At 44.2% G+C, this 27863-nt stretch overlaps 1 protein-coding gene across 2 annotated transcripts in view; it reads right to left on the bottom strand.

Moving 5' to 3' along the window:
- Positions 1-231: 231 nt before the first annotated feature.
- LOC128305756 (zinc finger protein chinmo) overlaps positions 232-27863 on the bottom strand; it is a 98359-nt gene continuing 70727 nt past the window's right edge. For both annotated transcript variants that reach the window (XM_053043352.1, XM_053043353.1), the window contains 5 exons: positions 6172-6392; positions 5412-6046; positions 5190-5337; positions 4930-5122; positions 232-4864 (listed from right to left, as the gene is read on the bottom strand). In XM_053043352.1, coding sequence (XP_052899312.1) covers positions 4641-4864; positions 4930-5122; positions 5190-5337; positions 5412-6046; positions 6172-6392 — 1421 coding nt within the window. In that variant the 3' untranslated portion in view covers positions 232-4640. The remainder of the gene's footprint in view (positions 4865-4929; positions 5123-5189; positions 5338-5411; positions 6047-6171; positions 6393-27863) is intronic.

Consider the following 27863-nt stretch of genomic DNA (forward strand, 5'->3'; position numbering starts at 1 on the left):
CTTGCTTGCTTTAACCTGATTTGTAAATGTCTTTGAAGAAGTACGTAATATTATTGATTTCGACTATTACGTCGTCTTATTGCTTAAAATCAAGAGCTATTTAAAAATTAACATAAAAATGGCGTTTTTGCTAACGCACCTATTTCACTATTTCTACAGTACGTGGAGGTAGTTGATTTCAGTGTTCATTCTTTTTGTTTTCGTTCGTGTTCATATTTCTACGTTATTATTTTATGTTTCTCATTTGTCTTCTTTTATTTTTAATTCATGATAGCTTATCATTGTTATCGCTGCATAGGCTAAATGTTTTTTTATGTTTCGAGTTTGTTTCATGGTTTTCTTTTGTTTTTGTGTGTTTTACTTCTTTTCCTCCTTCTATCATTACGGCTTATCTTAGTTATTTTTTTTTCATTCATGCTTTCGCTTTGGAAGAAACCAGTTGTACAGATTGTGATAACGAATGAAACGAAAGGGAAGTAAAACTTTTACAGCATTCGAAACGAATAATACCTAGAGCAGTGTTGTGTTTAGACAATATGTAAATCAAAGACCATTTTACGATGCATTGCGAAATGCCTAGCGGAAAAATAGACCCGTTTTAATTGGCAGTTGTCTTTCTTCATGTAAATTGCTTGCAATATCAATCGACGATATTTTACACCTACCGCCCACTTCGTCTTGTCTCTTGTTTATAACAGTTGAGTAAACAGTTTTAATAAGGGGGATAAGGGGGACAAAATGTGCATTCAAAATTAAACAGTAGTTGTAGCACTAGAAACAGAAACAGGCTATTTTTTAACAAGAAACATAATTCTGCTGGGTAGCACATCCTGCATTTTGGGGATGTATTCAGATTTGTCTTATTGCGGCGCTTACCCGGCTCGGTATTTCGTGTGCTAATACAACTATTATCAATATCGGCCATGACACATCTTCTGATGTGACGGTGTTTTAACTATATGATTCTCTTTAAAAATTGAACTAACAGATTCTATTTCATTTAAGCGTTTGACGTCAAACTTAAGGGAAGAGGTTCGAGGGAAGCATACCTTTGTTATGTTATTCTCTTCATTTTCAGTGGGTGTTCGAGTTCTTTACATAAAACAAATGTCTCGCATGAAAACTTCAAACGAATCTGTGTACAGCTGTGTAAAAACGAAATAGAAAAAGATGAGAAAACTCATAAAACAAATCCTTACAAAGCTATTGTACGCAAAAATAAAATTCATCTGTGTTATACTACGATAATATAACAAACGTTGATAGCATCTTTTCAATTACTGTTTTGCCTCTACTAACCTTCCGGTATTTCATGTTGCGGTAACTTCGGTTTAGTTTATAACAGTAAAAATGGTAGCATTTATAAAAATAAAAAAAAAACAACGGAACTCCACCCATGCTGAAAATGCGCTCGTGAACATTCCGAATTCGTGCTTCCGGTTGTATTACTATCATGTTTAAATATTTGCACCAATTAAACTGCAATTATTCCAATTGTCTAGCTCATGTCCTTGCTTGCCTCTATTCGTTACATCATTTAAAAGGCTTCACCACTGTGTTATATGTTCACATTTTAACTAATTCAGCTGTGTTCTTGTTCTTGTTACTAATGCAGCTCAAAACCCTTCACATGTCACAACATTGTTTGAATGTCATTTATGTTAACGATTGAGATGGATTGTTTCATTGTTCCCGTTCCTGCCCGATAGCGTTGCACGAAGGGCAATTTTTTTGGTTACGCCCCGGGAAAAATAAAGATTCCTGGAAATTGGTCTTAAGAGTCAAATCTATTCACCCAAAAATGTAGACACTCTGTATCCCGTAAAACCGGAACGAGTTCTGCATTTAATGTTGAATGGTTTCGACAGATAACTTGAATGGAATTGGCAGATTCTGATACCTTCACTAACATACAGTTGAATCCATTCGGTGAGTCGCAGTTTTTTGCTGGAAAAGCATTGCTTTTCGTCTGAGCTATGAGATAAATAATGTAACAGCGGCGTAAATAAACCTGTAATGCTATACAAATGAGATCAATAAAAATGTTCCATTATCTATTGCATTGAGTAAGGGTATGCGGGCGGATGGCAATGATATAAAATTATAATGCTTGCCATTGGGATGATCGCAAGAAACTTGCAATGTTGGTACGTTTCATCTGTTGCATACGCTTGCAGACAAAGCAAACACGCGCGTAAAACGACTCAGTTAGCCTTCATGTTCAGGAAAAGTAATGTAATCATAATGTAGAAGTAGCAATAGTCGTAGAAGTATTTGTATTAGTAAGAGTACTGTTTAAACTAGAATCTTCTATTTGATAGGCACCAAGTTTCCATTGCATGTTGTTCCATAAGGTTCGCTCTTCTATTGAAGATGGTTTTCTGACAGAGAATTGATTCCAGCAACCATTTGCAAGAATCGGTTCAATACCGCACGATATTCAGAACCAGCAGCAGATTATCTTGCAAATTCTAATTGCATCCGCTCAAGAATCCTGTTCGCATCGGACGAACGGTTCACCAGAAGAATCGTGTGTCTTTTGCGTCGGTTGGTTTTGTATCAGCTGAACGGGCAGATGTTATCCACTGCCAGCCACACGCACTCTATTCCAAGCTCTCTTAGCTCTCTGCTACTGCCTTTCAAGTACATGTAGTATGGTTTTGTAGATTAGTTTTAAATATACTTTCATATATATGCATAGTTAAATATTTCTCATTAAGCTATCGATTTCAACTCTCCTATATCTGATTCCCTATCTCTTTATCAGCAGGTACATTTGTATTATTCATAAAAAGTATGCATTACTCCTACACCCATTGCGTTGTTTCTTTGTTAAATTAGGGAAACTATTACAAAGATTTAAGATATCCATTTATATGTATGTAATTCCGATTCTATGCTCTTTCGCACATTGCTAATGGCGAAAGAAAACTCAAAACTAAACCCCTATTATCAAGCGAAACGACGAAACGGCGAATCAAAATCAAACACGCTGTATGAAATGAACCGTTCGCCATTTCAAAGGAAATGCAAATCTGATACTATTAAACAAAACCAAACCGCGTGTGTTGCCGCGGTTCTGTGTTCTAGTGAATTTTAATTAGGAAACAAAACAAAAAAAGTATAACCATCTATCACCTATTCACCTCTACTATTCTACTCTCTTTCTATCTATATGTATCAGTATCGAGTTATAGTTACTGTCTGTGGCTTTGTGTGTAACATAAGCAAGATTCTATTAGAACCCTAGCTATAGGGTTTTGCGCTTCATGGCTTGGTAGAGTAACGATCCCCTACACTCAAGATAATTGATGATTAATGACACTTGTGGTGATTGTAATATTTGCTGTTATTAGTGTAAAATTAAAGCAAGTTTCTGTTCAGCATGAATAATGGAGAGATAATCATGCGTCACCTTTATCGCGGAACATTTTCAGTTTGTAGCATTACCAAATACTGGTAAAATAAAGCTATTGTCCGTCATTGTTGCTGAGTTTAGTTTTTGTTGTCTCTGTGAAAATGAAAACCGTATTCGTTACATGCAACATAAGTTTCCCTCATCGCATGCGTTCTGACATTAGGGGGTTGACGATAGTAAATGCAATAATATAATATATGTAAGGAAAAGAAAAAGATTCAGATTTCAAATATAGCCAAGGATTTGAACTACTGTGAGAGTATAATTACTCTGTCTTAATAAACAAAGTTCCATTCATTGTTGATATTGCAATAAATTGTGTTCAAGTTCGTTTATACTATTGCAGTAAAACATCAGGTTAAACCTGGAAATAGTTTTTCCCTGTTGTGAATTAGCTAGTTATCAGTTTTCTACCAATCCAGTTCAAGTTATAATATAATTTCCTTTCCATCTTCTACTGTCACGCTTTTCAATCCATCTACGTAGCCAGTACGTATGTGCCATCGCATAATTACTGTGACGATTATGCGATAGCTTCTGTGTACCACATCTCTAGAAACAATCGATAGCATCCCAAATGTTGCGATTCTGATGTTTTGATGCATTCTCGTTCCCTCTATCACGCCTTCGTTCTCTTGTTGTGACAATGTGATAGCTATTGAGAATAACTGTTACTCACAACACCTTCGTCGAAGGAAATGATGCTGGGACAATTCAACTCGTTCTTCCACAGGGCGCTTCTATACACCCAGCTCTTACCGATAAATCACACATTGCGGGTTGTGGTTCCAATCTGTTGGTATTGGTTAACGGTACCTCATTTTGGGTAGGGTTTTGCTGCGGATGTGCTGAAACGGCTCCACTGCTTCGAACTTGATGTTAAACTGACGATGGAAATTTGTCTTCGAAACAGGTGCAATTTGTCTCGCACACGCGGTACACACCAAGCATCTGCTCTCCATGGCCGTATCTGAGATGGCTGGCATGCTGGCCACTGCATCAAAATCTTTGGATGGCGTTCAAAGAACGGGGCTCTGAGGTATGGCTACAATGCGATAATGCAACAATTCGTTTACTAATTATAGGAACAACAACGGTCCAACGGTCGATCCGCATAACTGGGCCTGGGTAGAAGGAATCGTTGGATGTGGGAAAGGAAGCAAAGGGGAAAGTAAAGGAGACAGAGGAGGGCAGCAAATTCGACGTCCTACACACGCTGAGCTTAGCTGTGTAGCTGGCTGGGCATGAACTGCGTTTGCTGTTTGTGCTCCCGGGCGATATGCCTTCTGACGGTGTTGTTGCGGGTAAACGTTCGACTGCAGTACGGGCATGGCACGCGAATTCCCTGATGCCGCTGGCGTATGTGCGCACGCAGATTCGTCTCGTAACCGTACTGTCGATCGCATAATGGACATTGTAGCTTTTTGCCTGGAACGCAGAGTAAACCTTAAATGAGTGAAATCCGTGCCCGCTCTTTGCACAGCATCAAGGACAAAACAAGTCTAGCCTACCATCCGCTGTCGTGACGCTTTCCCGTGGTGTGCTGATCATTCCCAGCATATCAACTGACGGTATCGCTGCCTCGAGTCCACCTTTCACATTGATGAATCCTATCGGTGTCGTTGGTGTAGACGGTGCCGATGACCTGAGCGGGGACTGGATGGGTCGCATTTCCATTTTCACACGCAAATCTTCCGCTCCAGCCTTCAAAATATGGAACATTTAAAAGTGAAAAAAAACCATGCATTTATGCTAACCAAGCTGTTAGTACCTCATTGCCCTCTCGACTTTCGTGTTTCACTTTGTGATCCACTGAACCATTGTGATCATTGCGATCTTCTCGATCCATAGTGTTTGAAGATACCGGTCCGTTACCATGGCCATGGTGGGTTGTGCTGGGACTATGATTTTCATACCGACTAGAACCGCAAACACAAAACAAAATATTTCTCTCAAGATTTTTTCTCCATTCCGAATGTCAAAATGTACTCACTTGGACTGTTGCGGAGAATCCCGATCCGTGTGTACGGTGTCTGCTTCCGTTGGTGTCGCCGAAGAACCACTGCTGGACGGTCGATAGTTTTTGCTGCCACTTACCGGACTGCCATTGCCCGCGCTCGCCTTCCCGTCCCGCAGCACACTGTCCCGTGTCGCTTCCTGATGCTCGTAGAACGGACTTCGCAGTGATCGTTTTCGATTTTCGTAAGTGCCTGGAAGATAGGACGATGGTTGCAGGTACGGGGAGAAACTGGATGCCGGTGTATTACCGCCTCCACCTCCGCCGCCGCCACCACCTCCACCACCACCACCATCGCCTCGATCACTACCACGACCGCTGTTGCGATCCGTGCCGCTACCTCGTTCCGCTCCACTACCAACATTGGCCGTGCCGGAACCGGCAGTGTTACCGGAACCATTTCCACCACTACTTGCACTACCGACTATACTGTCGGTTTCCCGCTTTACCGCCCGGTTGATCGATTCCAGCGAGGACGAGAGGCTGTTGCGCTGCTGGCGGCGAATGGCAGGTGATGGCAGATCGTTCGGTGGGCCGTGAAACGGCGATTGTGACGGTTGGCTGGCATTGGCGCTCGCAAAGCGACCATGTTCTGTTGTGAGTCCTTTGACCTAAAACGATCATATTACAAACGATTGTAGTTTTCACTTAACAAAATCACGTATCTAATCCTTCATCGTCAACCACCCATCCCCAATTAGTAAGGAACAGTTAAAGCTGTTTAGGTTGTACTCACCTGCAAGTTCTCAGCCGCTTTCAGAAAACTTTCCAGCGCTTTCTGTGACACATGTACTTCGCCTTTGTACATAAACTCGAGCAGTGCGTGCATGTTGTCTGCCGATGTTGCTTCCAGCATAACGCAGATCTGCCCCGTACCAACCGGGGCCCGTTCGAACAGATCAGCAAAATTTTTCGAACATGCCGCTAGTATGACCTTGTGAGCATTGAATACGGTCCCTGGAATTAGGAGAAAAAACAAGAGGATCATGATCAGAATCAAGAACATTATTTATGTACTGTGTTGTCACGTATTCTCCCTAGTTTCAAGATTCTTACGTATTGTTTTCTAGCTTCAGCAATAATACCTTTGCGTATTCCAATTCAAAATTCGTGAATCTTCAAAGATCAATTATTCTATCTTCAGATGTTCAGAGTAATTCTATCGATTTAGAGATCTATTCAGATCTATTAATCTCCACCAGATCCTCCCATCACTATTATTTCACATTGAGCCATTCTCAATCAGAACCCATTTCTTGTCAAGCTCCAAAAATTGGATACAATTTACTTCCAGCTGCAATTTTGTTATCATCATTAGCCAGTCGTTTTACCACATGGTTTAGGTTTTGCAACTTATGCGGCGTTACGCGGCCAGCAAGTATATTTAACACGCCTTCTGCTTCACTGACTGACTGACCTATTTTCGTGTGTCTAATCTTACCACGCACATATACACAACGGGCTGCATCGTGGTGGTAATGCTATCGTGAATTCTTCGAAATTCTACAACCCCTTAGCGTATGGGCGCAAACGAAAACCGCTCGGAAAACCCATCCGTTCGCACAACCCCAACAACCCAACCAGATCGCGAGATGCAAGCAGATTGTTCAGTGCTTCCAAGAAATGAATCTTAGGGAACCAACCAACGAAAAAAAAACCCCCAAAACTCATCAAACTTAGCGTACCAGGCTCCTCCAAACAACATCTCTCTATAAATAACGCTTAGAATGGGGCAGCAAACCGCACACAACGCACACGCCAACCATGGTGCATGCACGGGTTTTGATAATGGGTCATGCGCGAGGCAAGACATTCGGTTGCCCCTACGCGCGCTTGATTCGATGGCGCAGTTGTACCAGAGAATGCATTCGATTTCCGACCTAATTCTGACTGTGTGTGAGGTTTTATTTTATTTGTTGGACTGTTGTTCCGCCGCTGCAAGGTGGTTGGATCGCGGAGAGCGGAATCGTTACTGTCTACCCCCCGCCTATCATCCGAAGACCTTGAAAATGAGCGCCCAAATGTTGCGATAGGGTGCTATGACATCATCATCGCAATCATCGTTGCATGGCGCAGCAGTAGGGCCCGCGCACACACAGGGCAGTATTGGTGAGCATCAACGAGAACCACGTTGTAAATGTTGGAGCATAGTTGTACAACATATGGCGCCTGTCGAACCATTAAAACACAGGCGTTACATTACTATTGGACACGCCGACTTCCGGTGCTTTATGTTATAAATAAATTAAACATCATCTGAAATTAATTCGGGAAATGAAACATTTTTGGTTCTAGAATCGATAGTATAAGTAAATACCAACATATTTGAATTCTTTTGAAGAATAATTAGAATGACAACTAGAAACATATTAGGCGAAAAGTATTTTGTACATATATCCCACATTGTTGTGGTTGGCGCGGTTTCGGCCCCGGAATGAGAGCTTGAAGAACAATATTTTTCAGCAAATTAAAAACAGATTACGACGAGACAAATATTAATTTCAGTGACTGTTATATCAACATTTCGACTACAATTTACCACTTCCATCAAATTAATCATCATAAAACGCATCCCCTACAGCAGTTTGGAAATATGCTTCCTCCGAAATAGCCACACACAAAATACGTGTTAACCACAACTTGCGACATGGAGTTTTCCTTCAGCAAAACGCATTTAAACACCCGATCCTAGAAGATCGTAAAAGAGATTGTTTACATTGGGCAGTGCTTGCGTCAGTATGAATGCAACAGTTTGTGCGATTGATGCAACTTGTTCAACATAGCTTCCCCCATCGGTCGCCGGACGCGTCTCTAATTCTGTTTCTTGACCGGTAAAGCAGTGAAAGTGTTTTACGTCTTCACGTCTAAACCTCGGGACACATAGAAGTGTGATTGTAGTCGTATTGGTGACTTTCAATGCTGGTCCTACTACAAACACAACCTAACATGCTGTCTTCGTACGCGGTACGGCGCGGTATCAACATAAAAGACTTAAAGTACACACGGTAGGGCGACCAGAAATGGGGCAATGCATTGAGCAAAGACCTTCTCTTCCGGTCGCGTACGAGGTGGTGTTTATGGTTGCATCGTTCTCAGCCAAAGTAGGTCACGCACATTTCGAAGTGTGTCCCACAAAGTAAACCAGTAAGAAGGGGGAGCAGCCTATGCATATCCCCTCCAACCCGTACCCTGTTTTCAAACCCTAAGGTCCTCAGGGTTGCGTAGACCCGTGTGCAGCTAGTTGAGTTCTTAATCGCTGCAATGCGCAGCACAACACAAATGCGCATCATGTTGGCAACGGTGTTATTGCCTAAACCATCGTCACCCACCCCCCGAATAAGAAGCGACACTCACACTCAGTTTACTTTACGGTGACTTCGCAATTCGGGGCTTAGTGTGAACATTTTCTGGTGCATTCGGAGGCGCACGTTGCGCATATAAACACTGCCCATTATGCGTGTAACTAACCTCCCCCATCTACCCAAAGCCACCACGACGACGACACCGATCCGAACGAAATAAACCTTTTAAAAAGTGTGAAAAATATGTGTCACGCACAAACAAACCAACCTTCTTCTGCGCTTTTCGGGGGGTGGGCAGTGAGCTCCAACGTTTAATGCGTGCACATAACACGCTTGTTCCCTGTTCGCTGGTACCGCGTTCCATCTCTTCCCATCTGGCGCTCTCCCATGCGAACCACGGTTCTGTGTCTCATACGTCCCACTCGGGCAACATAAAAACTCAACATTTAAAGAGCACGCACTGAGACAAACACACATAAACCTCCTCCTTCGTTGCGGCACTCCACAAACGTGCGTGTATAGATGGGTCACACATGTTTGTAAACTCCCTTCCCCCATGCACGACTGATCTTAGAAGTGCGTTAATGCAGTTGGCATCACTGTTTCGGTTTCGGGGGCCCAACTTTGTCTGCACGATTGCGTACACGTCTCAAATGCACATGCGAATGGCGCAACGCTGACAAATGCGTACGAATGTGGATGGTGTGTGAATGGATTATTCCTTAGCCGTGTAATGCAAACGCGTTCAGTTGCATTCCTATTAGAGGATGGAAATAATTACTCCTTTCAGTGATTTGAATCAGAGCAAAAGAGTTGAAACTTTAACTCACTCCTTAAAGATTTATTAAAAATATAGACACTGCAATAATGTTTTTAGCACTCTTTAGTGTTTATACTCACTCTCACTCCCTGTGCTGTTTAGAATCTCACACAGGAGTGAGTAAAATTGTTTTATTACTCTTTGGTTTATAATTCCTCTGTAAGAGTGAGTTAAAGAATATTATCACTCTTTAGGGATTGTAAACACGCATAAAATATACTTATATTAAAACATTTCTATATAAAAAATATATAAAGAAATATTAATCACACCAACAGTATACCGCAGAGTGATTATAATCCAAAGAGTAAAAAATCACTTTTACTCACTCCTTAATGAGTTTCAAGTCGGCACAGAGAGTGACAGTGAGTATAAACGCAAAAGAGTAGTAAAAGAAGCCATAAAAACTCTTCTTGCTAAGTTATATTTTTCCATTTCCCCAAAGGTTTCAACTCACTCACTCACTCTTATGCAGAGTGCACATCTCTAATTCTTATGCACGTTCTGTTCATAAACTATTCACATAAACCTTGCTTAACTTGCTAAAAAAATGAGTTTTCGGCCAATAGGTGGTTTTACATGACACAAATATCTCCTTATCTGTATAGTTGATTGATACATCTTGATTCTTCTGTTCTGGAACACAGTACACTGATCTCAGACATTGAGATGCAGTGTAGTTGGTCCGTACCATTGATTATTGAATCGAATATTACTGATACTTGGAGTACAGACTAAACTAAAAGGATGTTGAAGAATTGATGATGTTCAATACGAATCCGATAGAATGGATTAAAGAAATATGAAGAATATAAACATTGATGCCATTTCCCGGGTGTATACTTCAACATCACCACTTTCGGAATAGAACAACTGTATTTTAAAATACCTCAAAGGTTAGTCCATCCATCTGAAACAAATGTGCGGGTACAGGTTGGGACTTATCTTCATTTATTCAACACCAACACCACAGCAGAACCTGAATTCATTCCCTTGCAATGTGAACATAAATTTCAATTCCATTCTAACCTTTATGTTCAAGGATCTCATCATGAAAGTCCTTACCGGTGGAAAATTACGACATCATCATCATCATCATCACTTCCATCTCTTCCATCTATTCACACTTCCCTTTCTTCCATCCATCCATCATATTTCTTTTTCGGGGGCACAAATTCGAAAGTGCAAAAACCGTCCTTAATCTTCAGCAGCAGCAGCAGCAGCAGGGGCGTGCGCTAGACAGTGCCCGCGCGCGCGTAAGGGCAGGTCAGTTTTGTTTGAAAAATTTGATCCTTCTCTGTGTGTGTGTGTTTTATTTTTTTTTACAAACCGTACACCATATTGAATCTCGTAAGGAAGCGCGATAGCGGAGCGAAAACAGGAAAACCCTTTCCCTTCATCATAACTTTTATCACGCGGATAATTTTATTCCTGTCTGTGCTTCGTATTTCAATACACCGCACCAAACACACCAATTGTGAACCTTTGTTTTTTTGTGTTGTGGGGTTTTTCCTTCTATTTTGGTTCCTTCTGCTTGTTTTAGGTTTGCAAACCATTCATCCAGTGCTGCTGCTGCCTTTTGTTTCCTTTTTTTTATCCCAGTAAAGATTCACAATCTTTGTGCTGTGTCGTGCGGCGAGGTGCTGGGTGTCTTGTTGACACCTTTTTCGCCTTGCTAGCGAGGGGAAGGTTCGCCCGGAAAAAGGCAGCAAAACCCGGCACTGCCCATCCGACGACCCCGAAAGGCGGGAGGAGGAAAAGGTTTTTCCAAATTCGTTGGAAAAATATTTCAACTTTACCTTCCCTTCGCGCCATGAAGACTGCAGACACACACGTCTTTCCTTCCTTCCTGCCTCTCACTCTCTCTCTCCTTATGGTGCTTTTCAATATCCATAACTGACCACGGAAAACCACCTTTCGGTGGCGATAGGACTGTAGCCCTGCTTGACCCCTGTCTGCCAGTGGGGCCGATTCGGTCCGGTCCTTCCTTTACAAACATCTCAGCTCATGAGTTCCCTCATTAATTTCATTCATCCTGCATATCCGTGCGGTAGCGCGACGGCAAAGCTGGGGTTGGGGCGCCCCGGACAGTGGAGGAATTAGGTATTATTTGATTAATTTACTCGCACCACCAACTCCTCTCGCAAGCAAACATGACAACAACAGAAAATCCATTTTGTTTTCGGTGTCAGTGGGTCGAAATGATTTCCAAAGCACGTTAAGACGTGACCGGGTGTTTGAGACAGTGGAGCAGTAATGCGCTTCCTTTAGCCCACATCCAGTGCGAGCTGCTTTTATTTTCTTTTTGTGTTGTTCCTTCCAGATTCCCAACCACAAAAAAAGCACACACACACTCTTTGCGAAACAATGGATTAAAGCTAAAGCAATTAAACCAGTAGGATACCGTTTTTTATCGATGCCGACAAAACCGGCGCCGATCTTTACTTAAGAGCTTCAGCTTTAACGACAGTCTTCCATTTTTTGCCTCTCCATATTCCTAACTTAAACACTTAAACCTTTCACCCACCAAAGCGTTATGGGCACACATTTAGGGCATAAGTCCATAGGAAGAAGACACGGAAATAAGATGGATATGATCCTGCCAGCTTTTCGACTTCTTTTCGCCGCGTCGTTTGGGGGCGGGAGGTGGGAGGCACAATTTCGCGAACGGAACCGCGCGTACTTTACCACATACCAAACGCAAACACCGAAAGCCCACCCACTTTTACTGCTGTTCGAACGAGCGCGTAAGCAACACAACCATGACAAACACTCACCCACCTCAAACCGCCGCGTGCGTACGAGACAAAAGTATCGGGCGCCTCCATTACGCGAACTCCATATACTGGGTTCGGTGTGTTTTTATTTTATTATATCCTTTTCCCCATATTTTCGCCCGTTGTGTTTTGTGTGCCGTCCCGGGAGCGGCGGCGGCGGCGACGACGGGAAGCGATTTTCCCCGAGACGAGTTGGTGTAGTTCCAGACGAGCAGCAGACGACATTTACGACGAAAAGGGCCAGCTCTTCCGGGAAGTGCCGCGCGGTTTAATAATAAGGGAGTGGAACGCTGCGTAAAGGCACGCAGCAAGAAAACAGAAGGTAGAACATGGGATGGGAGGGAAACGAAAAAAAAAGGATCCGGCATTGTTTGGGTTTGTGTTGTGGCTGTGTGTTTTGTCATCCATCCATCCATTATTCTTATTATTCTTTTTATTATAAGTGGAAACCTCGAAACATCTTCTTGTGTCAAGGTCATTCCGTCGGTGGGGTGGTAAGCCGATGGATTTATGCGTCTCGTCATTACTTTCGATTTGTGATACGAATTATGGAAGGACTTGTTACGCAAATCATTTCCTCACAACGATGGGCAAATACTAAAATAGAGAGCAATTTTTTTTCTTCTAGCAAAGCACGAAGAATTAAGCTGCTAAGAGTAAGTTATTAGCGTAATCTGATTTGTATCAATGAAAATAATTTCCAGCGTTCCAACAAAACTCATCTAACCGAGAAATAGAAAGATAAAACAAACGAATGTCCGTCGATTCAATGCATCCTCCAACCACAACCAGCCCTGAAATAATACGCCGTCAACATTGGATTAAAGTTTTAATTTTCTTTTTGGTTTCCCAAAAAAAAAAGGAAAATTGCACACATGAATACACAAAAAAAAAACAACACACTCAAAACCCTATAAGTGGCTGGTGAGCTGAAAAATATGGCCACCTATACTCTTCCGGTGCTAGGTAGTTCTATCCTCAAAAAAAAAACGAACGCGTATTCGCTGATTGACCAAATTGATTGACGTATGCTTCAAATCCTGTCTACACACACTGCACGAACGACAACGCTCCTGCGACAGAGTACCCCCCTCTCGGTATTGGGGACGTCCACAGAAATCGAAATCCTCACGAAAGCCCATATTTTTTTGTGCGTCGCCACAATCCACCCCGCCAGTAAGAGAACGAGGGCGACCCTGCAATGTTTGCGCAAACCGTCCACAGCGTCGCATGCCAATTCTCGAGAATCAGCGAACTGAGGAAAATTGTTGACCCCCTTCTCTGCGAAAATCCATCGTTCACCACCGTGTGGTACGTGCAATCCAGAGGTTTCAGTTTCGGCCGCAGAACAACAGCAAAAAGTGGAGAAACAATGATAAATATTTTACAATATATCGTACGGCTTCTGAACGGGTTTTGATGCCTATTCCTCTGGAAGAAGGGGGGGGTCGGGGAGAATTCACCTCGTCGGTACAAATCATCGACCAGACCCGACCCTAACCGACCGGTCCGATTCGGAAATATTCCTCCAATTCAATCTACAGCGCGGCAACACACACACTCACACTCTAAGCCAGCGTCCTCACAGGTCACCACACACACACGCAGGATGTGTTCCAAATTCGCCCCCACAACCCTTACCAGTTCTGTGGAGCAAAATAAACAAAAAAATGCTCATACACACACAGACTGCCGGACGCTTCAATTCGATCAAGTACCGATCCTGCCCAGCGCTCGATATATTCCTGGCAGGTCTTGCTTGTGTACCGAAGGCCAGCAGCAAATCATTCAGGCGAATAACGCCGAACGGCCTACAACACACCGCCAATGGCGTACGCGTGGTTTCTCAGGCAGATTTTCATGCATCGCTGGGCTCTAACACACACACGCAGGGCGCCCGGGCGAGTGCCTTCACAAATCGTATTTTCCGATCCCCTGCCTCTATTGTCTGACGGTGGTGTGTCCGTGTAGTCCCACCCAGCACACATCCTAGGCCCGAAAGGCGGAAGTCCAGCCACACAGACCTCGGGGGGGTCGGCGGCAACAAGCGAAGCATTTTGCTACCATTTCTAACAAAAACGGTTGGTGCACAGAGGGAAAGATATGGAAATAATGGCCAAACGTAGTCCTTGCTATAGCGCGCGGGAGTCTAGAGTTCCCCCAAAGTTCCTCCCACCCCCTCCAGCGCCAATCACACTGACTGAACTCAGATTCTCGATTCTATCGTACTTGGTGGTGTACTGTCCGTTTGTTTTTTTTTTTTGCTGTTGCTTCCCGTTTGCATCCCTCAACGGGGGTACGGTGTCGCTGCTCCCGCTAACAAAAACGGGTTCGATTTTTCCGTTCGGTTCGTTTGTTGTCATACAAACGCTGTTTTCGCTGTTGGTTGCCAAAGCACCCGGGGATCGGGGGAGAGTTATCGAAAGGTACCGAACATTCGTTGTACGCAAGCACACGGTACACACCGAACCAATAGATTCTAGACAGGTGATTGGAGGAGAATAATGCCTCCAACAAAAAAAAAACAACTCCACCGAATGTGTCACCAACCCATGCCCAAAAGGCCCACACGTCCAGGCCTGGTGTACTATTCAACCCGTACGACAATGTGAAGGAAAGCCGGGGTTCGAATTTGAATGAATCGGTTCGTCCCCTACGCCGTACACACAGACGACAAAAAACAAAAAATGCTGTCTTCTCACCCCCTCCCAAACAAAACAAAAAATACAATCTCTCGCACAACTGTGTTTACCGTGCTGATGGGTGTATAAGCAGGCAAATCATGCGACCAAACACAAAAGTACTCCCTAGGCTACGACTTAATTAGCCAAACGCGATGATGGCAATCATGACCGACCATAAATCCCCCTTTTTTCGGTCGGCGTGAACGGAGGAGTCTTCGATTATTCTTACTTGAGGACGTACAGGAGACAATAGTGAATACATGTTTACATGTGCCATAATCACACAATTGCATTCCATTTTTTAAAAATTTATCAGTTTTTTAGGAGTTATACTGCATTATTTAAAATAACTTACTACGTTTTTCCTTAACGTTTCAGAAAAATTGTAGCATGATGATGGAAAGACCAACAGTACGTCGACTATAATGGCTGGCAGCATTGTCATACATTTGTCACGCCCACGTCCATCATGAGCTATGTAAACTAATGAAACGATATTGATCTTCTATTACCCATTCTTTCACACCACCGAAGGAACGCGCAAGCAAACCCGCGTTGATTAATTTCACTTTCCAATTGATCCCGTCGCACCGCCAGTTGGCACTAGTTTCGTTCGGTTGGGGAAAATGGTTAGTTTTGTCACACACACGATTGACGGAATCAGTAGCATACTAATATTTGCTTTCGTCTCTTCCCCGCATCGCATTGTCCTGACGCGTGCCGGGAACAGGACATCAGCAAACACTTTGATTTAAGGTTCCTGTGTTTTGTCTTTGTTTCGCACCATTGGATTGGACGATATCTGTCCATTAGCCTGATCGCCGCAACTGTGCATGCCAGGACATGTCCCTATGAGCACGTTTTCTCGTCAAATCAATCATGCGATACAACAAAGACAAGTGCATGCATAGGTCGTGATGGTTTTTCCTTTTCCATTCCATACGAGAAGAAATCGTTGGAATTGCAAATAGACGAAAGCGAAAAGCGTTAGATTGGAAAATTCACATCACTATCAGCAAATAGTGTGGAATTAAAACGAAAGCTAGACAAAACTGGACACAAAGTACTCCTGCAATTCTTTATGATGCTGTTCCAACCAATTATTAAAGCAATAAACAAGTTACAAACAAGGATGTGTTCCTTGTACTTCAAGATTCTTTTAGTGTGTTTTTGGGAGTTCAATGTTGTTCTCTATTCATTTTGACTATGGCATCTCCCTGTCTTCATTTCGCTCTCGTCTGTTATCCTTTGTTTCTAATTAGTTATCTTCCTGTTTTGTCTTCTCGCTCTATTTGCTCTGTTTTGTTACTTGTTAATTTCCACTTCTATTTGTTTCCTTTCTATATGTTTCACCGGTTTCCAGCAGTTTACTTAATTTTCTTTTCGTTTAGGGTTTAGTATAGAGCTAGTTTAGATTTAATTTTACCATTGTATAGCCCGTAAGGCAAACAATACTAATAAATAATAATAATTATAATACTTCTCAAAATTTCACTATTGATCACTAAACAAAACAGGAAAACGCATATATCAGAGTCACATTACCATTATCTTACCTAATTTCCTCACGAAAAAAAACCTCTCCATATACTGACTAGCCGATACGAACTTTTCAATCGAATCAGATAGAAGCATAACGGATAGAAACTGCTCGATCAAATGAATGACAGATAGCGGCAATATACACGAAATTAGCATTTTACAAATAGTCATCAATTTCAATTTGTACACTTTACCTCCTGCTGCTTCTACTATTTTCGAAACCTGGAGCGGTGGAAAGCCGGGGTATGACTTTTCGTTTTCCACGCTGCAAGCAACATACGGGACGAGTGCAGCACTCATGCGTTACACACGTTTGGGGTTCGAGCTTCCGTAATAATGGAATGGGGGGAGGGGGAAAGGTACATCCCACCAGGCGCGCCATTCGGCAGATGACATTTGCTTGGACACAATTTGCGGCGTCCTATAGTGGCGTCATCGTTGTGGCATCCATTAGCCGTCCATATAACGAACCAATATTGGCCATTTTCAATAATGTCAAACCGGTTGATGTATGTCGCAAGTGCTGTGCGGTGAGAGAGCGAGAGCATCGCTAGAGTGAAAACTAGGATTCATTTAGCTGATGGTTTCGGACGAGTGGTTTCCCTGCTTGGGGGGGGGGGAGAGAGTAGGATATGGAAGAAGAAAAAAACTGACCGGACAGTATTGTGGGAAATAGGATCCAGACTAATGGGACCAGCAGAGGCAGCCCACCCACCCACCAATCCAGTATCTTTGGCACTATTGGAATGAAAAGTGATACCCAATGCCTTTTCACGAGGACCAACGGAGGAGGTGGAGGCCCATTTGCAGCACAACGCTCGCCCGAGAACACGGAAGCATAACCCGATTGAATTCAAAATCAAATCAAGCGCATCGGTGTGTGGATGGGGAACCGAATACAACCAACCTCAAGAGATACCGAGCCAACATTTCCTGGTCCTCGGGGAGAGCTTAGCATACAGCGTCGTTTTTTTTGTTACTTCCCACTTCATGTGTACGTATGTGCTTCTTGTGCTCAATAGAAAGCAGGAAAACGCACAGCGGAGGGATTCATTCCATCATCGACCAACAAATGATGTGCAAGCTAGAACCGGGTAGGGGAAACAAACTACCAACTCTTTCCACCCCGAGCGCAGTTTGTGAAAATGCTACGGATCTGCGTTCGGTTGAAGGAAGCCCCACTTTGCAGGACATGTACGAAACGGAAATAGCTTCCACTCCGCACAAAGTCATCGAGAGGTAGTACTCTTTTTTGTCTACACATCCACCCGAACAAACTGGAACCGTCCCAAACAAGCCTCATATCCTTGCGCATCCTTTTCATTATGAAAGCAGTATCTACGTAGCAACGCGTCCACAGTAAACAAAAAATGGATTCAACCGACTGCGAGATCTACAATGAGGCGCAATAACGCACACACAAAAAAAAAGAACCAAAAGGATACCCGTTAGCTAGAACGCACTGAATGTTGAACTAGGAACAAAAAAAAGTATGTGCGCTCGACTGAGGATGCGAAGGCAAATAAATTCCGAATACATACATTTCCATGAAAATGGAAAATGAATATAAATCGAAATAAATATCAAGCAAACAGTTTTTAGCTGGCGGTAAGGACTGCAGTACCATACTTGGCTCGAACGCAGCAGCACTGTGGTACAGTGAAACGCACCAAAGTCCACCAAATTGACGTCGCTCACGCACTATAACCCTTCTGCTAAAGGAACGGAGGAGCAGAGCTGAGATGTTGAATCCAGAGATGCGATATGAATTTTGCTTCGTTTTGTTTTGTTTTTTTTCGCTTTCGTTGGAACTTTCAATTGGGACGGCAACTCAAAACTGATTCCCTTTCAAAGTGGATCTTTCCTGGGGTTTTTTAGACTTCGCAGTAGCAGCAGGCGAATGAATGAGAGATAGCATCCAGACAGATTGCAGCAGAGCCAGCTTTGACTGGCAGACAAAACATATGAACCAACACACGCAAATGCTCTTTGTAGCTACTATACCCACACAACCTGATCGGGAAAGCATCAAACCATCCGTAAAACAACCAAATAACAACGTGGAGTTATGGAGAGGAACACAAACTCCAGAGTACGTTGATCCAGTGCAAGGGTTTGATGAAGTACAACAAAAAAAAAAACACCAGCACCGACGGTTGTGTCTACGCGTTAATTCCTCAGCCACGGGTAGATACGTATCGAAAACACACTAAAAAAAACAGTTTGAATGAATATCTGTCTGTTGTTAGAAGTTGTTTTCGATTGAGATGAATTGCCGTGACGGATAAGGCCTAAGTATTTCACCTCCTTTCTTAACGGAAAACATTGCATGCACATGAGCTAGCATCCACAAGGAATTAAAAATGGCCACACTGTTAATACATCCAAGGATATCAATAAAATCGATTCAGCTTTAATATTCGTACCATTTGTCGATCTGTTTAACTCTATCCACCTGCACAGCGAGGAATGCTCGGTAACCAACACAACACTCCTTTTTCACTGTTGCGACCTTAAAGACGCTAGACGTGTCACTGTGAAGCATCCGACACGGAAAGTTCATTGATTTCACGGTCCAAAGATAAAATCATCAATAAGGTGACGACAAAATGGAGATGTCTCCGGAGTCCTTCCAGTTTTCACGCGCCAAAACTGGGGCATACACACAACCGCTCTACGTTTGTTTGGGTTTCGGTACACACATGGATACACCGCCACCGTGCCGCCACAGGTTTCGCCCCCGGTGCCAGAAACATAAACGCACATTTACGACCCGTCGACACACCTTTAATGCCATAAAATCGATGAATAGCAAACAATACACCGGCCTTTCTTGGCAAAGGCTCAAAACGGAAGGGAGCACCGTGCCAAGGAGGACGTGGAACATATGTTTATAAATATCTTCACTTAGTTCCGTACCTTTCAATGGGACGTTGGCAGGAGAACGACGCTTGTGGTGGTGCCGCGAAGGCATTAAGAGCCTGAGCATGGCCAAGAGGATCTTGCACAACAAGATAGGACAACAGCAACAACAACAACAACAGTAACGACAAAAAAACGGACACAAACACGTGCCCACAAACAAATGTTCGTTTTTACGCGCTTTTGTTAAAGGGAAGATAGCAGCCATCACACCATCGTAAAAAGCCTCGCTCTGATTTGCTTTACGCCAAAATGCTAAAGCTCGCGCGCCATGCTAGGCTGTCCCGCTCTTCGGGGCGGCTAAAGGATATGCACACGGTTCGTGCTTTCCTTTGCACACCACCCACATCTTCCCACAACGCGTTTCCCCCCTTTCCTTAGCCACATCTTAAGGTTCACGCTCAATGATCGGCTCAGTCCTCTTGATGCTGGGGAAATTGTATCGTTTTATTCACATTTTATGTTTTCTTTATTTACCACCGTCCTCGGTACGGCACACTTCCTGCCGAAAACCCGTGTCGCCCCTGTTTTGGAGACGGAGCGTTCGTAAAAGGGCCGCTAAGGTCTGTATCGAATTCTTTCTTCCGAGCCAATCGACGCACAATCGAGCCAAGCGTTCGGAATACTGGGACACACTCAAAAAAAAAAAAAAGGAAAAATGTAAGAAACAGTGTGTTTGCACGATATAACTTGGAGATTTCCCCCCGGAACTCCCCCTTCCTCCCTCCCACTACTCGCTAGGGCCTTCACACACTTCACGCAGCGTCCTGCCTTAAGAGCCCGTCTTTATGGGTCGAGACCCGGTTTTTCTCTGTTGCGACGCCGTCTCCGTATCACCCACCCCCGACAGAAAAAAAAAACAACATTCACCACACGACGGGGCAACCCCCCGGAATGAGTCTCGCTTTCTTTCCCAAAACGCTATGGTGGTGGTGGTCCTTTTATTACGTCTTGAGCAGGTCCGGGAAGTTGAAGAATTTTTATGCGTGTTTGTTTGGAATAATGAAGACGGCTTTATTGAATCTTCACGGCGCGCCGACCGACGATCCTGTCCCGTTCCTGTCCACATTCACACACCATTCCGTACGCAAACGTACTACATGTACCGTCTGGAAAAAAGGACCATGTATATGAATGTTTGGGTGTCGGCAAAATCAAACCTGCCAAACCAAAGTTTCCTTCCCGGGCCCACCCCAACCACTCTATAACCACCGAAACATTTGCGTAAAGTTTGGTACTGGTCGGAAAGTCATATGAGTTGAAATTGACTTCCAAACAATACAAGACATGCTACATTTCGGTTTGCATAAAGCCACGCTACGCTTCATCAATTTGTGGACAAGATCATTGCAATCACTTCTCGGAAGGGATTTACATCGCAATGATCTCAGAGTTACCGAGATATTCTCAGAATGTGCTGCAATGCAGTGGTGTTTTCCGTTCGAACATATTTTCTTACTTAGTTGTAGTTCAACAACATCACAAAAACAAAATAATCAAATACAACCTCCACAAAATTGACCCTTCTGTTCTGGCTCCTTCTCAATCATCAATTAGAAAATGGGCGTCGTTTGCTTACCTAAAATGAGAAAACAAGAAAAAAAGGCGCACATTAGTACATTGGGCCAAGAAACAATGTTACGTTGTTTAATTAAAGCGAAAAACGCATTTCACCGGAATAAATCTCTAATGAAAAGCGACTGTCCATCGTACACACCCGCAGTACCTTAGCAGTTCCCTTCACTCATTAGTGAGACCACTTCCCACTCGAGCTGCTTTTTGCTGCTGCTGCTGCTGCTGAACAAACTCCACGCCACCATCATTCCACGCCCCGTGTACACACACGCAAAGGAATTTTTCCATTTCACCAAAAAACAAAAACTTTACTCCTCAATTCTAAATTTTTTTTTCCACTCTACGGCCAGCGAGAGTCGAAATGTGGATCAGAGCCGAAAGGCAAGAAAAATAAAACTTGACCAATCAAATCGTCCTCCCGCAACGACGTTACGTCCTGGGAAAACGTGCCCTGACAAAACGGTCCGGTGTGTGCGTACGGAAGAAAGCGTGGAAGTGGAAATAAAACAACCCCCCAACATTGCGTATCACTGTCAATTGTAAAGTCAAACATCGTCGTCGAAGGTATCCGGCGTTGTTTTTTCCATGAGAGAAGCCGTTCTCGATCTCTACCTCCGAACTACCACTCCGCGAACGAGTGGTGCGTGAACGAGCGGAGGAATCTGGGACTGCAAAATGGACGATGTTCATTTAACAGCAGCAGAAGGTTGTGAGGCCACCATTTCGGGCAGAGATGATGAACGGAAGCCCTGCCAAAACGAACGGGAAGCCGAAAGCGAATCCCTTTTGTCGAAAGGGGGAAATACCGGCCAAAATCTGGGGACAAAAAGGCCGGTGGTATTGAATCGATTCAACGTCCTTCTCTTTGCCTCCCTTTACTCCCCCAAACACTTTCTTTCACAACTTCTATTTGTCCTCTACGCCAAAGGTATCTCCCCACGGAATGTTGGCGACAAGGACATTGGCAGGATTTTTGCCGATAACTCACAACTACCGCGCGCCCGTGTGTGTGTTGTCGAAAATATCAATTCTAAACCGGTCGTTCCGGACGGGGCTTTCCAGAATTTTTCGACCGAATAGATCAATCTACACATGACGAACGCACACAAACAGACTAGGAAAAATTAAAACACATACAACACGGCCGACTCAAAATGTCGACGAATGGACGGAATTGACAGACGCATCCGAGAAGGCACATCCGTCGTCTATCGGCATCGCGCAGGGAAGGACCGTAGTGTGAGCGTCTTTCGTCCACAGCACGCACAACCTCCACCATAATTTTGCCGCTCCCAGCACCACACCACCGCACCTCATTTGGTGGGAGTTCGAATGAAGAAAAATTTACAGTTTCGTTGGTTGTTTTACCCTCGTTCCAGCCGCTGTACGGTGGCAGGTTCCGACACCACAGCATCAGAGTGGCAAAGAGGCAACAAAAAAAAAATGCCCTTGTCCCTTCGAGCAAACGAAAGTGGGACTGGGAGAGTTTCATCTCTGCACGGTTTGCTGATACCTTTGGATCATTTGACACATACGCAATTTCCGTCCGATTCCTTGTCCCGGGACGGACTGATGAATTTTCTTCAGTCCTCCAATTACCTTCCACAAAACCGTCTAGCCGAATGCGCCGTTGCGACAAAACCGACAAGGACGGACGAGCAGCAAATGAAAATGAAATGAAGATGCTTGCCTCGGCCATGGGCGTGTGTATCGTGAAGCGTTGTATTTTTCCAATTATTTGGACACGAATGCCTATAAGCCTGGAAATGTACAATTGCGTTGGACATTCCTTCAACTTCACAAACGCACACCAACCAGCGAAAATAATAACAGCATACCAATATTTATCTAACCAAAACATGGTGAATAGTACCGATACTAGCGTTGTGTCCTCAAAACACCACCGGGTGACTGAGTGATCATTACGGGTTTAGACGACTGTAGTGAACGATGCTGAAAAATGTATCTTCCTCCACCTCCCGAATGGAAATATCAGCGTCAACTTCTTGCTTATTTATGTGTTTGCTGCGTATCCTCTCGCAAACTACACCGACATCGCGGCTCGTTGATGAAGCTCGCTAGGAAGGAAATATGTACACAGAACACAGCCGTTTTCCCATGTACAGAATTGCGAGTGCAATAGAAGGACCTCAAGAGATAAGGCTACGGTGGTGTACTTCGGTTCCCGAACAGCGTCGTACGGGGGTGGCCAGAAAATGCAGAAAATGATTCCACCATTACATTGTTCAGCACCAGTGCGAAATTCTTGTCTGCTCTTATCAATCTTCTTCCAAATTTGCTTCATTTTAGCAAGGAAAAACTTTTTCCTGCCAAACAAAAAAGAAAAGAAAAAGGAATAGTTTCATGTGGTTCACTATGTATCCAATCATGGCATTGCTGGGTTCGCTGCTGTGCTGTATCATTTTCCCTTATCTCAACCGACTAGGGCTTGATGGAAAATTCTTTCGAAACCCCTCGATAGCTCGGTGATGTGTAGTGAAACATCTCCGCATTACGTCGCTTGATGGGTTGGGTTGAAGTATTACAACACACATGCGGATAGTGGCATTGCGCCCCAGTGGGCACACTCAACAAAACCGAGTTAAGGAAAAGTTTCCATCATTGATAACTACCTGGTTCTGGGGAGGGTATTAAATTAACCGCCTCGAAAAGGCCGGCAACCGAGAAATCGGAAAACGGGGATTTCCCACTACCGGCAATGCGGGAAATATTGCTAACCGCAATGCAACCGTGAGACAGATGGACGGTGAACCAGCAACGTGGCAATGTTTGATGTTGAACGCACAAGAAAAAGAAACCGTTTGCTAAATGATTATCGCTGACTAAATAGAAACCCCTGCAGGATCAGTGAAAATGTCCCCGAGAAAGGATTATTGTCCCATTTTCAATTTTGCGGTTCGGGCTGTAGCCGATTGAGGAGGCCTCCTCAAGATACATCGCAAATACATCATGCAGTGTGCGTAAGCGTATCATCAATACTGAATTACTGCCACAAAATGGATTACGGATGTTCGATACGGTATGATTTCTCGTGGAAAGTGGATATATACAGCACGAGAATTGCTGTTGAGTATGATCTCTTAAAGTTCCCAACTTTCTAACCTATTTCTGTCTCGTGAGATCGTACTATCGTGGCGTATTTTACGTCGCATATAATCATTATTCCACTGAGTAGTACGTACAACACTTTAATCTAACGTGCATTAAGGCGGATGAAAAATGGGACATCTTTTCCATCTCGGAAGCGTATCAGTCTCTTGCGTCCCTAGAATGACACACCACAACTCGCCCGCGTGTGATAACATGCGCGTTCCATTGAGTTCATTTCCAACGCATCCGTTCGTCCTGTTATTTCATTAACCCGTTCTATGACACCGACATTCATTATTCATACACCGTGCGTTTTGGCACTACACCCAAACACACACGCACAGAGCATCTAACGAGCGCCGGAGGGTGTCCTGCCGGGAAATGGTGTTGTGTGTTGTGTGCGAATAGTTAACATCATCTTGCCACGCGTCCTACCCTGGAAGGGTCAGATCGCACTCGAAAAAAAAAAAGCAAACGGGAAATAACAACACCCGACTGGCATGCTACCACATTGGGAAGAGGAAAACACATCATCATTAGGCAAAAAATAGGCGATACGGTAGCATAACAAAAATGCAAACTAAGTTCTACACAGCGCGCAGAGCCTTCAACAATTGCGCCCGACACGGTGTGGCGGACAAAACTTAACTAATTTATTTCTTGCGCGAACCATGATGGGACACAGTAACTAAAAGCAAAATGAAAAATCTCCCCCCCCCCCCCCCCCCATCTCCCCAATCTCTCAAGCGCACTTCGGCACCCCCTGTGTCTTCTTAAAGGCAAAGGCGAAGGCGAAAAACACATCCTGCAAAAAGGAATCCAGAAAATAGTACGACGAGACTCCACAAGCACAAGCGAACCAGAGGAACCGGGCACGAAACTTTACCTCCTCCCATCAACCTTTTCCGGATGTGACTATTTTCCAGCACAGGAAGAGTTTCCTTCTTTCCTTTTTTTTGTTGTTTGAATTTGTAACAGCACCACACCGAACCGAACGAGTCACGGTTGGCATTTGAAGTGATGAAGTCTAAAATAGGATGAAATTTTCCGTCGTTCCGTCCTCCAACCAGTTCCGACAAGGAAGAATTTCCGTCTATCCGTCCCGAGCAAGATATACAGAAGCATAGAAAGATGGAAAGGCAAAATGATCACTGGTGTTGCTTGTCACATTCCTCGCTGCCCCCTCAACCACGATGCTGGATATGCCCCGGTGTGTGCAAACATCTGTGGAGCCTAATCGAAAGTAACTCGCACGTTTCGTGATAAGGACGAAAGGACGGCACAGTGCGAACGAATGCACACAGACTCAGATACACAGACACACGCACACAAAAAAGATGAACGTGCGTACGTACATCCACCCATCCACCCTTCGGAAGGCTTCATTTTGGCAGGGGACCGGGCCCGGGTGGCCCGTGATGGTTCCTTTGAACGCTCTAAAAACAAGCTCCCAATTTAGAGGCTTACGGTTTTGCGATGGGGACCCAAAACCGGGAAAACTGTTTCGGGCCCAGGTTTCCCAGTAGCCTACGGTGTGGCACTGTGAGCGAGGTAGTAGTAGCAGCACACTACACTCCACACTTTTATTTGGACATTGGCAAATAGCGGTGGTGGGACGTCACACGGTTGGGTAAAGTTTATCATTTAGAAAAGTTTCCCTGGCTTCATCAGGTTTTTTTTTTGTTGCGCTGCCTAATAGGAAAAACTGACGCTGGCTCCGAAACCAAAACAGTGACATGCAGGACGTCGACGACGGCAGCCTATCACTCCCTGGGAAAAGAGGACCATTTCCGTCGCAGCATCAAACAGCAAAGCAGCAGTGATGCTGATGTTCAGCGGCCCGATGGTGATGATCATGATTGGGGGGGGGGGGGGGGGGGGGGGGGTGGGGGGGGGTGCCGTTTGCGAGCAAGTGCGGGAGATGGAATTGGTGGGAACCAGGATACATTGCGGTAGATACTGTACAACCGACTCCGGACCGTCAGCTAAATGGACGACGCGGGAGTGTGGGGGGGGGGGGGGGGGTTTGCACGAGGTAGATTTAGAGTAAAAATTAGAAAATTATGCCAAACACACACTGCAACGAAACCAACCAACCAAAACAAAAAAAAAAAAGCACACGAAACACACGAAAGGGAAATGTGTGCTAGGGGAAAAAGTACACCGAACGAGCCACCGGAAAAGTGTACCCGATGCCCGATGCTGACGGATGACGATGGGCAGGAGAAAAGGGCTTCCGCTCCGGTAGCGAGAGCAAGACAAACACACTCACACACACATAGAGAAACACAGAAAGCGGTCCGGGAAAAAGTTGAATTCAATTTGGAAAATTAAACCCACCATACCGCACACGGAGCAGTGGGCTGGTTTGGCTTGGAAAATGGCTCAAATGGCAACGGAAACTTTTCCAGCATAATATCACTCTCGCTACCAACGTCCAGCATCTGCTGGGGCTCAAACTGCCTCGGCAAAGAGCATGAAGCCGCTGTCAGATGCAACCGATGGAATGGCACCCAAAAACCGCAAGCAATCAATTGGTTTTCAGTCCGACCAAGTGAATCTAAAAGACTAAAAATTAAAATTAAATTAATAATTAAAGAAAGAGCATATAGAAAACAAAATTTTAGCTTTAACAAAATCCCTTAACATAAAATATTACAATAAATTGCACAAAAGTTACCGCCACACAAACAATTTCTATCGAAAAAGAGCGAAGAAGAGTTGTAAATGACGTAAATATTTTGTTTGGGCACACCATAATCCTTTGCTCCAATACACACAGCCGAAACTTCTGCACGCAAGAATGTACTCAACTGGGCAAAGTGTAAAGGGAACAATCCGGCTGTGCACACATTTCGTAGTCGGATTGCGGTCTTTAAAGTTTCATTCACATTGCACGGTTCCAACACCACCGGAGTACTGATGCTGATACGGAAAATGCGCTGCCACTATACATCGAATCGGTGGTGGTGGTCGTGATGGTGGTGATGGCTGCTGGTTCGGTGAAGTAAATAAGCTTGCACGAGAATATTGAGCCTCGGAGCGCTTCACAGCTAAAATGATATTCGATAAATTTCCACATCAAAGCAAATATCACATTGCGTATGACGCCTACGCGTAAGGGCGAAACTCCAAAACCGGGGTTTCCCTGGCAAGGAGGGTATGCGCCCTGTATCAAGAAAAGCGGCACGGACATAGTTTGAGAGTTTGGGTACGTGGCGGCGGCGGGTCGGTTTTTTGCGCCCGGTTATTGCAGAACCTTTTACCGCGCTGGTGTGTAGTGAATTTTCCACCCCAAAACCATCAACGATCGTGCCTGAAGAAGACCGACAAGAGCGTTTCCTTCCCATTGAAAACCATGATCATGGCCGGGCCAAGGAAGCCATGGCTTGAATATTGCGCTCCACTATGCGCAATCGATCGTGGATCCTTTCTATCTTCCTGTTCCCGCCGTTGAACATAGAAGCAAGAACAAAAAAAAACTACATATACATGCCCCACCTTCATCACCGTATCAGCCTTCGTACAGCGAGGAAAACAAACAACATTTTCCGCAAAAAGGGTTTTCTCATTTTCTCACAGCAGAGGCACAGGGCAACACAACCGGCAAATGGTTGGCCGCTTGTGAGTGATGAAGAAAGGATGGCGGTACAAAGCAGCCGATATAACTGAGGAAGCGGCTGATATGCTACCCG

This window comes from Anopheles moucheti, chromosome 3 (genome assembly GCF_943734755.1).
Source record: "Anopheles moucheti chromosome 3, idAnoMoucSN_F20_07, whole genome shotgun sequence".
In the NCBI taxonomy this organism is placed as follows: Eukaryota; Metazoa; Arthropoda; class Insecta; order Diptera; family Culicidae; genus Anopheles; species Anopheles moucheti.